Source organism: Phaethon lepturus, unplaced genomic scaffold (genome assembly GCF_000687285.1).
Source record: "Phaethon lepturus isolate BGI_N335 unplaced genomic scaffold, ASM68728v1 scaffold9468, whole genome shotgun sequence".
NCBI classification, from domain to species: Eukaryota; Metazoa; Chordata; class Aves; order Phaethontiformes; family Phaethontidae; genus Phaethon; species Phaethon lepturus.
Genome location: NW_010558290.1, coordinates 979 through 13,577, shown reverse-complemented (window position 1 = coordinate 13,577; position 12,599 = coordinate 979). Strand labels below are relative to the sequence as shown.

At 37.6% G+C, this 12,599-nt stretch overlaps 1 protein-coding gene across 1 annotated transcript; it reads left to right on the top strand.

Moving 5' to 3' along the window:
- Positions 1-527: 527 nt before the first annotated feature.
- Positions 528-12,342, top strand: LOC104625398 (GTPase-activating Rap/Ran-GAP domain-like protein 3; the record flags this gene model as incomplete). The annotated part of the gene is made up of 8 exons (XM_010293013.1): positions 528-636; positions 3,241-3,286; positions 6,486-6,592; positions 7,431-7,546; positions 8,348-8,452; positions 10,265-10,339; positions 11,408-11,519; positions 12,244-12,342. Coding segments are annotated over 8 exons (769 nt in total), but the record flags the coding sequence as incomplete, so codon positions are not given.
- Between the last annotated feature and the right edge of the window lie 257 nt (positions 12,343-12,599).

The window sequence follows — 12,599 nt, the reverse complement described above, 5'->3', positions numbered from 1 at the left end:
ATTATTATTAAATTAGATTATATAATTCTATTGTCCTTTTTTTATTTCCATGTCTGTTTTCTCATGCTTTTGCCTTGGATTGATGACAAGATCACAGCAGAAACCAGAGGCCGATCAGGACATTTATTGTTTTTAAAGAATAACTTAGCATCAGGGTTTTTTCCTGCTATTTCAGTTGGTGGATTTGCTTTTTTGGAATATTAGGTGTTCTGTGCCCAATTTGTGAATATTAATTATGGAATTTACAGAAATTATGAGTGCTTTGCTAACTCTAAAAATGTGCAATAGCTGCTGTTTCAGCAGCTGCCTTGTGTGTGCACCATGGCATTGCTAGATTAACTTGCTTATAGTTAATAATTTTATTTTGGCTTCAATCATATTGACCATAATTTTTCTGTTTAGGAAAATTATTTTAGGAATACTGTTTTACCATTCTTTCACAGAATTGTTAAGGTATTTATTGATGTCTTTTAAGTCATTGTGTCTGTCTCTTCCCTTCCTGCACCCCTCCCTTTTTTTTCTTCCAGGTAGAAAGGAAGCGACATATTGGAAATGACATTGTCACTATCGTATTTCAGGAAGGTGAAGAGTCTTCTCCAGCATTCAAGCCATCCATGATTCGCTCTCATTTTACACGTATCTTTTTCCTTACATTTTCTAGTGGATTTTGGTTGTTTGATTTTTTGGGGTTGGGGTGGGGAAGTTTGGGGGGAATTTTTGTTTCGTTTTTAAAGATCAGCATTATGTTTAATTCTACCCTAAGTCCTTCCTGCATGCTGTTTATGGAAGTGGAAACTATTTTAGAAAGACAGTTGCATTCTTGCTTTCTTTACCTTCAGCTGCTTAACTAGAAGTCTCTGAGTCTGCATCATAAAAAAATTTTTATGTTGAACCACTTAAAAGATAAGGTCAAAGCAAGAATGTGATTTTCAAATTTTATTTTTATTGAAGGCATTTATTTGAATCATTTCACAAATTAAATTCATACATTTTCATAAAATTATAAATTCATAAAAATATTTCTGCTAGTGATGTGAATCAGTTTGGCACTAACTACTGAATATTGCCTTGCAATATTTAGATGCTGTTTATTTTAGGTATTTATGTATTTTAGATCAATGATTCTCAAATCTTTTAGACCATAAACCACATATTCTCCAGATTTTTGGCAGCCTGTTTTTTTTTTCAAACTTTTGGTTGAAAACATTGTGAAGACTATGATTCAAAAAACCAGCTGCCAATCACTTGGGATTATCATGAGGCCACACTAGTGGTCCATAGATCCCATCTCTTACGCTAGATGGAATGGAATGAAGAAAAATGGATGGAAAGACAAAACTTCTTATTTCTATCCATGCTCTGTTGCTGCGTTTTACAAAATTATTGCAAAGCTTATGACTTCTAAACCTAGTTCTCAGGCTGACTAACTGTTGTTAGAACTTTATTGCTGTTTTTGTCCATGGCTGATCTTATTTTTTGGATTCAAGCCCTTAATATTAACCTCCTTTACTCTAAATGGAAGATGTGACTGGAACGAAAAGAATTCCACAATTAAAAAAAAATTTAGATATCAGAGGAACCTAAATATTGTTAATAAGAAATGTTTACCAAGTCAATGTACCTCTTCATCAGAGTGTCAGCATTAGCAAAAAAGGAATAATTCTTCCCTTATTGCTGCTAGGAGGACTTGTTATGATGTAATTGATACATCCAATTCTTTTTGATTTTTGACAAACATTTTGAGGTTCAACTGTACTGAGTGTCATAATGAGTTGAAGGGGCAGATGTGCCCTAAATCTATAAGGACTTGTTATCATTTACAGAATCACAGAATCATTAAGGTTGGAAAAGACCTTTAAGATCATCAAGTCCAACCATCAACCCAACACTACCATGCCCACTAAACCATATCCTGAAGTGCCACGTCCACACGGTTTTTGAACACTTCCAGTGATGGTGACTCCACCACCTCCCTGGGCAGCCTGTTCCAATGCTTGACCTTGATTTAGGTCATTTTAAGTAATCCACAGCTGGTCAATATCACCTTCCAGATGTTTTCAATTGACAGTAGCCAGGGTTGACACTGATCTGTGTGAGATGTGGTAAATCTCAAAGCTCATTGAATCTGTACTAGCACTTCATACTTACTTTCATACATACTCTAGCACCCCTTTTTGTTACTTCTACAATGGGAAGAATTAGCATACAGATATCCCACTGTGCTGTCCTATACAGCAATGACAGCTTCTGTAAAGGTTTGCCATGTGTCATTTGTGGTGTAGGATTGAGTTACCCAAATAAAGGCATCCAGCACCAATTTAGATGTCCCAGCATATCTGAAATGCCTCTATAGGTCTGGCAGATATGACTCTGGGCCTAGAGGAGATCTATGCACCATTTGGAATGGCATCTGGAGACTAGGCAGTATACGCTCAAACATCTTAAATAGCACTGGATGCTTACGTTGGAATAGTTGAATCCCATCATAAGTCCTTTTTATTGTGCTGTCTCCAATAATGCTGATCACAGCTATTGGCAAAGGTCTCTTCATTCTATCTGGAACGAACCCATACAGCCAATGAAGTTATTCAGACTTACACTTTTCTTTGAAACTGTTTATAAGGACTGAAAACTTAGAGATGGTATTAAGGAAATTTATCAAAGCGAGAAGCCTCTAATTGATTTCGTAAAAATATCTTGCAAGGCAACCATAAGGATTTCTCTGATTTATTTTTTTTCCCAGGTTTGCCCAAAGTTATGAATCAAGACTGATAATACATTTTAATATGACTGATAATACACTTTAAATCCTCCTCCTGTTTTCTTATAATTCTGTTAGCTAAATTATTTCATTGGTATCTTTTCTTCAGTGGAAGTTTTGGTATAAGCTAAGTTCAGAATCGGTACTTTTTTATCAAGTAAAAGAATTTTTAATTACAAGTCTATCAAACACACAAAAAATGCAAAACTATATAGCGCATTTTACACTTCATACAATGGCAAGAAGTCTGTATTTGTGGTAGTAGCTCAGTTGTTAAAACTGCTGATCAAACATGATAAAATTTTGTATGGAACCTCCTTTATAAACCGTAAAATATGTATAGTCTAGGACGTTTTCTATATTTACATTGATTAATATATTTTACCTTTATTAAATCTGCAATCTGCTGCAGGAAAAAGTGTGTTAAAATGCATGTGAGCTTCATTATTACTGGATTAACTTCCTTAACTGCATGGCAGATATTTTTGCCTTAGTGAGATATAATACGCAGAATGATAGTTACAGGTAGGTGCTGATTGTAACAAATAACTTCACACTGAATTTCTGATGGTTTAGAGATAACAGGAAAACATTTTGTGTTGTCCACCTGTCTGCCAGGAAGCCAAATGAGCGTACGTAATTGAAGAGCAATATGGACCTGGATGCAGATGGCTGTAAACTGGCCATGAATAAGTTGCATGTTTCTAACCATCAGAAAAATGAAATTCTGGAACAGGCATAAGCTAAGGGGGCAAAACAAAACTGCTTTTTAGATGAGAAGTAGCAAAATGATGGAAGATAAGCCTGGAACAATCTGACCTGGTGAGATCAATGACATAGTGAACTATATGTGTGATGACAGTTATTCAGATGTGATACTGTGATAGCCATGGACTGCGGATCCTTACTGGTCTGGTTTTGGTTGTAGCTAAGCAAAGCGGTTAATTTTTTGGTACCTTAATAGAGTACTTTTACAGTTGGATGCCACATACTTAAAACCTAGTGGGATTTTGCTGGTAAATAATGTGTTCTTCATCTGTTTTTCAGTTAGCCTTCGGACCCTTATGGTTGGAGGCATATGCTGTCCAAGTCTGAGTCTGTTAGGTCTGACCAGAATCTGAAAAGCAAGAATTTCTGCAGCCTTGTGCCTAGGCTTTAATGAACAAAGTGTCCTTAGCCAAATAGTTAATCCCAACTATTGTCTTGAGATTAGTGGTGAGATGCCAGAGATATCTGTCGGTCTTGAAAAAGTACAGTGGCAGTGGGATGTCATTGTCCAAGCCCATGGGAAGGATTCACCTTGGGCTTGAAACAAATAAGCAGTAAAGAGAAATAAAAGAGCCACCCTTCAGCTAACAGTATGTGCTGCAGTTCTCAGCATAGGACGTAGGCTTGCCACTGTTATTTCTCCTTTACAAAGTACTAGCAATGTCTGTAGTGATCCCTTTTCTATTGAAAGTATGCCAAGTCATTTACTACTTAGACTAGATCAAAAAGAAATGGGAGAATTGCGTTCTGTTTTGGATATGTGTCTGAGGAGAGAATTGGATAGGTTTGAAATCACTGCCAGCTCAGATGCTGAAGCCTATCATGGCTAAAGAATTTATGTTAGGAAACCAAAACGTTTGATTTATCCAGCACTAGAAGGGAAATTTCAGGGCATGAAACTAAAAATTATGCCTCAAACTGGAATGTGTGTGTTTATGTCTACAACATTCAAAGCTAAAAACTTTGCAAGACAGAAGGGAGAAGTCAGTGTGTTAGGCTTTGAGTGCAAATTTCTAATGGCTGTGTGAGCCTGCATGACATTAGTTATTATTTAGCAAAATTTTAAACTGTTTGCAAATCATTCTACCCTACATTTGAAGGGCAAAGCTGAAAGTTGACAGCATTACATCTGCTCCTTATTCCTTATCCCTCCTCTTATTCCTTAGATGCTTCATTCTGCCAGTCTTAACACATCTTCCCATAGTGCACACCGTGCTGTATTTTTGCCCTATATGACAGGCTTAATACATTATTGTATATTTCAGATTGGCCTAATTACGTTTCTTTCTGTCCCTTCACCATAGACCCACATGGGACTCTTGTTCCTTCTGTTAATTTTTTGTGAAGATGGTCTTCCAAGTGTCCAAAATTTCAGTCAAAAGAAACAGGGGATACTCTAGGCTTTTGAGACGAATTTTCCTTATTTCATATGCAATGCCACTGTGAGGTCTGACACTGAATTTCTGCTTAGAATGACTTTATATTTTATATCACTTGAGAGGTCTATTGTTTTGGTCAGTTTTGTTGTGTTTTTTTCCTGTCTTAACTCATCCTGCTCTAGCCAAGGAACACTTTACACCCTGTGTAGTGGTAATATGGCACTCTCGTCTCAAGGGATCCTGTCCGTGATGCCAATTTAAATGTCCCGATCCAATGTCAGGGGAGGTTTCAACATGATCCCCAGAGCGAGATTAAGACACAAACAAGGCTTAAATGCCGTATACCCAAGCCAGCTTTTATTATAAAAAGTAAAGAAATTAGTAGTGATAGGACAGAATAGTGATAGGACAGAATGGAATAAAAAGATAGAAATCAAGCAAGCATTCGGGATAGAGTTCCAAGGATAGTCACCTCCATGGATCCACAGCGTCCCAGGGTCCAAGTCTCTCAATGTTTTCGGGGGTGGGCTATCGTGGAGACAGCGGTGGGCACAGGCACGCACCAAGGCTTATCTTGGCAGTCCCTTTTATTCTCATTCAAGGCCTGCAATTTAGCACATCTTTGCATTCCTGTGTATGTGCATACACTTCACGGTGGGTGGCTCCAGCCCCGCTCCTCACAACTGTCACATGTCTTGTAGCCATTACCTTGGCAGGGTGTTTTTCATCAACTAGAGACCTCTGTGGCCTTGTAGCCATCCTTATCAGCCAAAGGGATTTTCGCTTAGACAAACAGTCTTTGAGACAAATGTTTTGTGGTTTAGCCTCTCACAATAGGTTGAATCTAGAATTTTAGTACTTACCTTGCTGCGACCCCTGTCAGCTGCACATGCCACTTGGAGGATCTTTGTCGGACTGCTATCTTACAGTGAAGAAAATTGTGCAGACTGTCACTTGACATACCAAGGAACGATTACTTACCTTAAAGAAGCTACGGCTTGCTGAGTGTATTGTATGCACGGGTTTTGTACCTCCTATTTGTTCTTGCTATGCCAGATTCTTTGTGGATCGAAAGAACTTGGCAGGTCCAGCTGTCATGGAAGTAATTCTGACTCTTTCTTCCTCAGTGAAAATGAATTTGCTATTCCCAAGATACTGATTCAGCTATAGTAACCCATTGTTACTCAGAAAGAATCAAATATTTCATGTGTGTGATGAATGCATAGGTAAGGCGGAAATCTCTAAGGAGAACATATTTTGTAGGCAAAGAACTGTTCTTTTACAGTTTTTTTGAAAAGGACTATATTTTGCTAGTGCCACTAAAAGCATTTTCTTTGAGTAGAACTGCAAAGTTATGTTGTAATTGTTAGTGTCCCAGTGTTAGTCCGTGTAAAGGAAGCAGAATTTTGCTCCAGTGAATAATTCCAAGTGAATGTTTTTTGTTAGAACCATGGGAGTTCTTACCTGAGACATACCCAGATAACAGTTTCCAGTTCTTCTGTTTTGAATAGTGTCTATAGAAATGGTGGGTTTTGAATGTGACTTTCAATATAGATAAAGATTTGTTCTTTCAATAGGCTGAAAATATTCTCAGAAGAAAGTGTTCCTCTCTTTGGGCCTCCTCTTCCATCCCCACCTGTGTTTACAAATCACCAGGAATTCAGGGATTTTGTGTTAGTGAAATGTAAGTCAGTTTTTCATTTGCTAGAAACTTTTTTACCAAGTACTTTAATAATTTGAAATTCATGATGTTTAAAACATAAACACATTTCTCACGTATGCTGCTGTTCTGTATAGAATTTTTTTCAAATCTGTAGCGTAGGTGCGATGTCAGTTCCACCAAACTGTTCCAGTCTGGTTAACAACTGAATTTCTATGCAGTTATGCTTCTCGGGCTACTACATACAAACTGACTTTTACATACGCATAATGTGCAGCCATATTTAGCTTTGAGTTTTCCTAAAGCACTTGCAGATCTGAAAGAAGTTATAATGCTGTTCAGTATTTACTCATAGAAGGTGTTAGGTTAGCAGCTCTGAAAACCTAAAAATACAAGCTTTTCTGAATGCATGCTGCATAGGTGCCTTTCACCACCTTTAAGAACTTTTTAATTCTGTAATTATTCTTTTCCAGTTTTCATTGACCCTTACTTGCCCTTCTAAATCAGTGAGAAAGAAATCTTTGAGAAATGATCGTGATGATTACAGTTAGATGCTTACCTGACAGGAACCTGACTAACAACTAATTTTTCATATTTAAATTGGTTTAGTACTTAAATCGATGAGCAGTTTGTCTTTAATATTTTATTAGTTAGGAGGTTATTGGGATGCCTTGTAGAATTCTCCTATTACTAATTTTTCTCTTTTAAGCTTAAGGGATCATTATTCACTAAAAAACATGCAAAAAGGAGGCAACTCTAAATTACTGAGGGGAAAACAGGTATTTTTGTAGAGAGGCAAACTAGAGTCAGTGGAAGTTGTCAAAGTTCATTTAGGTAATGTATCTTCTTCATAATATTTTAGTAATAAATGGGGAAAAAGCCACCTTGGAAACGCCAACATTTTCTCAGAAACGTCAACGCACCCTAGACATGCTGATCCGCTCTTTATACCAAGACCTGATGCCTGATCTACACAAGGTAAATGTAAGTCAGAAGTCTGTGCATCCCTCACATGTGTTCTCCTGTTCTCACTAGTAGCTTGAATGTTCTGTTGCTTTAAAAGACCGTAATCCTAATGAGCACTGGATTGCTTACACTAGGCTAAATACCAGATGTCATATAACTTGTTTTACAATTATATGGAAGTTGGCAGACAGTCCTTTCAGGATAGGATTCTTCATGCATTTGTTTAAACCAGGTGTGAGGAGAAGCCTAGCAGTGTCATACTTTGTATAAGCTTACCTACAACAAGGGAATAGGAAATTTAGGCTCTGCAAATACAGATATTAGTCTCGTCACCATAAAAACTGCACTTACTCGTTCCATTATGTGTAAATTTGGATCATTTTTGCCCATGGGTAACAATGAGGTAACTTCATTTTAGATGATGAAGACTTCTCTTAAGGTGATTCTTAACTAATTAAAAAGAAGTGCAATGCTTCTAAAATTAGCAAGGTGCTATTTTTTCCCACTGTTTATTTCTCTTAGCTAAGTAGACCTGCTTAAACTTTTTTGTCCATATGTTCATGCCTGCAGTCTTTGTTATGATTTTATAGAACATGATGGTGATAAACTAGGACAACTTGGAAAGTAAAGCACTCAAGGTTTGGAAGAGTTGCAATTTCTGTTCTCTGAGAAGCTGTACAGTTAGATTCATCGCTACAGGAAAATATCCAAAAGAAGACAGAAAATTTAAATGATATCACATTAAGTTAGCTCAGATAAAAAGATTATGAAAACTGTTAGCTCAGTTTAAAAAATAAATGTTATCTGTTTTAGAACATGCTCAATAGAAGGTCCTTCAGTGATGTGTTACCAGATTCCCCAAAATCAACACGGAAAAAAGAGGAAGCTCGGCAAGCAGAGTTTGTCCGACTTGGTCAGGTAGTATCAATTTAGGAGGTATGCACCTATGTTTACAAAGACTGTGTCACTCCTTTTGTTAGAATTTGATTAGCTTGCAGACTTTTGTCAGGACTTAATGCAGTTCTTTGTGGTCAGAAATAGTTTTGTAGTATTGCATTAGTTTAAGCTACTGTCGTGGTTTAACCCCAGCCAGCAACAGAGCACCACACAGCCACTCACTCCCCACCTCAGTGGGATGGGGGAGAGAACTGGAAGAGTAAAAGTGAAAAAAATCGTGGGTTGAGATAAGAACAGTTTAACAGTTAATAATAGTAACAATAAAAGACTATACAGAGCAAGTGATGCACGATGCAGTTGCTCACTACCTGCTGACTGATGCCCAACCAGTCCTTGAGCAGTGGCCCCCCAGCCAGCTTTTCCCTCATTTATATACTGAGCATGACATCATATGGTGTGGAATATCCCTTTGGTCAGTTCAGGTGAGCTGTCCTGGCTGTGCCCCCTCCCAGCTTCTTGTGCATCTCCAGCCTTCTCAGTCAGTAGAGCATGAGAAGCTGAAAAGTCTTTGACTGAGCGTAAGCACTACTTAGCAACAAATAAAACTTGAGTGTGTTACCAACTTTATTCTCATACTAAGTCCAAAACACAGTACCATACCAGCTACTAGGAAGAAAATTAGCTCTACCCCAGCTGAAACGAGGACAGCTACGTTAAGGTAAAATATGAATAGAAGTAACACCTCAGGTACACAATACAGTTAAAAACTGTAGGCTTGAATATATTTCAACCTGCCTTCCAAGTAGCTCTTAATCATTCTTGCCAAACTCTATGAATGTGTCTGTGCCTTAGTTATAGTTAGCTGAGTTTTTGCACAGTAAACAAAACTCACTGATGACTTGCTCAGCAGTATGTTTAAATCATTTATTTATTGTCAAGGTGATATCTACTGACTGGTGGGATGAAATTAAAATGTTAATGCAATCAAGTATTTCGTGTGTCTCTGTAAGCTGACAGCCATGCTTAATGCAAATGTGCAAATGGTGCATGCAGCTGATTACTGCCATTTCACAGAAACGATACACAATGGTAGGCAAACTTCAGGGCAGTAAAATTAATTTAGGTAACTTCTAAACTTTGCATTAAAGAATGCTGTGACAATTCCATCTGTCGTCACTTTATAGGAACACTGCTGTAAAGGTTAGCCATGAAAATATATAGGATACCTTAAACAGATTTATTGTGTATCTCACTGAAACTATGTTTGTACAGTATTTCTCTAGAGTCCTTAGTCTTTTCAGAATCAGCTTGCTTCTAGTTACTTCCAGTTGAAGAATTTGTGATACTGTGACTGTGTGTCCTTGGCACTCCTGGCAATGATATATATAATTTGACTTAGTGGTTTGTTATAAAGTTTTGCAAGTGAAGGGCCAACTTGTAAAATTGATGAAAGGATCCTCTATCCAGCTAGCTTATAGAATTAATTGTGTGAATGACTAGCTGATATGATTTGAGGTGGAAGCTTTTCTCTGTTATGTTTGATGCATCTTTTCTGGTTTTGAGTTTCCATTAAAAAAAAACAAAAAACAAAAAACAAACAAAAAATCCAACCAACATATGTTTTGGCTGAGAATATGTCTACCAGCCCTCTAGACATTCATGCAGACTTTGTTGAGGCTATACGGAATTGCGCTTCTTTTCTGATTATTTAAAATGTGATAGGAATTCCAAAGTGGACTTGCTTTGTAGTCTTAAATTGTCCTTTCCTTATAGTCTTTAGCTTGGGTATTGCTGACAAAAACTCAACTTAAATAAAACATCTGTTTGTATTAGGCATTGAAATTGAAAACCACTGTGAAGGGGGATGCCACAGCGAACTTGGCAACCACAAGCTTTGGTAAAAAGGAGGTGAGTGAACCTGTCTGTCTGAGGAGAGTTATGAAAAGATTAAATGCTATTGAGTATGGCATTGCATATCAGTTCTGCATACTGTCTGTTTACTTTTGTAATCAGATGCTGTAGCAGTAAAGATGAAATGTATAGTGTCAAAGTGATTCTGCAGCCAATATTGAAATAAAGGATAAGCCTGGAAGCAGAAGCACTTCCCAAGTTAAAGCAAGTGTAGATATTTTTATATCTGAGAATATTTGATGGAAATGCCATTTTCCATATGCAATTATCTTTTATTTTAACTTCTGCATCAAGTTTAAAACAAAGTTCAGTTGTGTTTTTATTTCCTGTAGTACCAGATTTTGTTCAAGGGCATTAGGGAGTGAATTATGCAAACTACACTCTTTTGCATGCAGCTCAGACACAGAAGCCTCAGAAGCGCTTCTAGAGTTTCAGAGACTTCAGCTAATATTTAAATTGGGGGAGGAGGGGCAGACTCTGGGAAGTAAGTACAGAGAACGAATGACAAAAGAACAATTCTTGTGGATGTGGCACTTCAAGGTATGGTTTAGTGGGCATGGTGGTGCTGGGTTGATAGTTGGACTTGGTGATCTTAAAGGTCTTTTCCAACCTTAATGATTCTGTGGTTCTGTAACTCAGCAGAAAGGCGGTTTTAACTGTACCATGTGCTAGTGACTAAACATGACAAACTGAGCCATAAAATGTAAGCATGTTGCATATGCATGGTGATATATATGTTTTAAGTCTATAGGGGTTTTTTAAAATAAAATACATACTGAGTATTTCCAGGGTTGCACTGAGTATTAGCTGAAGGTGTTTTAATTCCAGTGTTTCAGGAATGTGTCTTATACTTATTAGTCTCCAAACCAAATTAATACAGAGAGTGTTTCCTCTGCAAGAAAATTAACTTAATTTTGATAATTAAAATTCAAAAATTATACTGCTTGGAAATGTATCCTGCCAAAAGCATTTACATATTATTACTTTCCATTGTCCATCACATTCTGTGTCTGTATGATCTGTATTTCTTTGTGTACTTAACATGTATCCCTTATCCCTTCATAGCCTTGGGAATCTCAATCTTTCTGCAGTAATTTTCCTCATGAGGTTGTCTGTGCAGATTCTTGGGGCCAGTCCTTGCTGGTTTCTACAGATGCTGGCATCTTGTTAATAGAAGGTTAGTAAATGATCTGGTGTTTTTGTGTCAATCTTTATCTACCTGACCATTTTCTTGAAAATGTATGTTCATAAGCTCTGTTCAGGTGTTGATAGGTCTTCACCTACAGGGATAGTTACCAGTCCAAGTGAATTTATTACGTTTATGTAACCTAGTTGCAAAAATTATCTCTGCACCAGAATCAAGCCATATTGGGGAGCCAATGTTAATGCAGATTTCTGAATGTTTTGTTATTTCAGATGTTGTTTTCTTGAGCACCTGAAAAGACTTAGAAAGTCACATCCAAGCTCACGGAGTGTTTAAATGGCTTGTCTGGATGTCTTAGCCCTTGACGATAGTGAGCATGAAGCCAAAAGCTTATGTGACAACGAAAGCTTGCTTCTTCCATAGTAATGATATTGCAAGTTTGACCCCTTATGTTCTGTGTGCCAAGTATGGGCAGCAGGACTGAGGGAATGAAGTTTGTTCTTTGTGAGAATTCTCAACCTTTCCAAAGGAAGGTCCCTTTTGGGCTTCAGCTGCATAATCCGATCCATAGCAATGACAAAACCCTCCCATGAGGAAGTATTGGCTATGATGCTGTGGTATACCTCGCACCTTTGTGCATGGTTTTTCATTTTGTATGAAAAAAACAAGGCTTTTATTGCAAGAGAGAAATGGGTCAAAACCAGTGACTAGCAAATTTTAGCCGGGATTTGAATAAATATGTGTGTTTCTTCTTCAGATGGTCAGCCGACGGTGCAAGTATTTGATAAAACTCTCCAAATAAAGCAGATGCATGTATTGGAAGCTCTGGATCTTTTGATTGCCCGAACAGACAAAGGTAGGAGAGGTTCCTGTTCTTTGATTCTCATATGAACGTGGATGGTGCTGGGTATGTACGTCTCATGAGGCAATTGTGTCTGTCAGTGACAGGTATATTAGATGCCTCGTTTAAGATGAGGGAACACATACAGCAGCTGCTATTGTTTTCTAAAAGGCTGGGGCGGTGGGGTACTTGGAAAACCCTAGATGCTCCTTCATGGCAAGCCCACAACTTCTCATGTGGTCTTTCTTCAGCCACTGTTGGAACTTGGTACT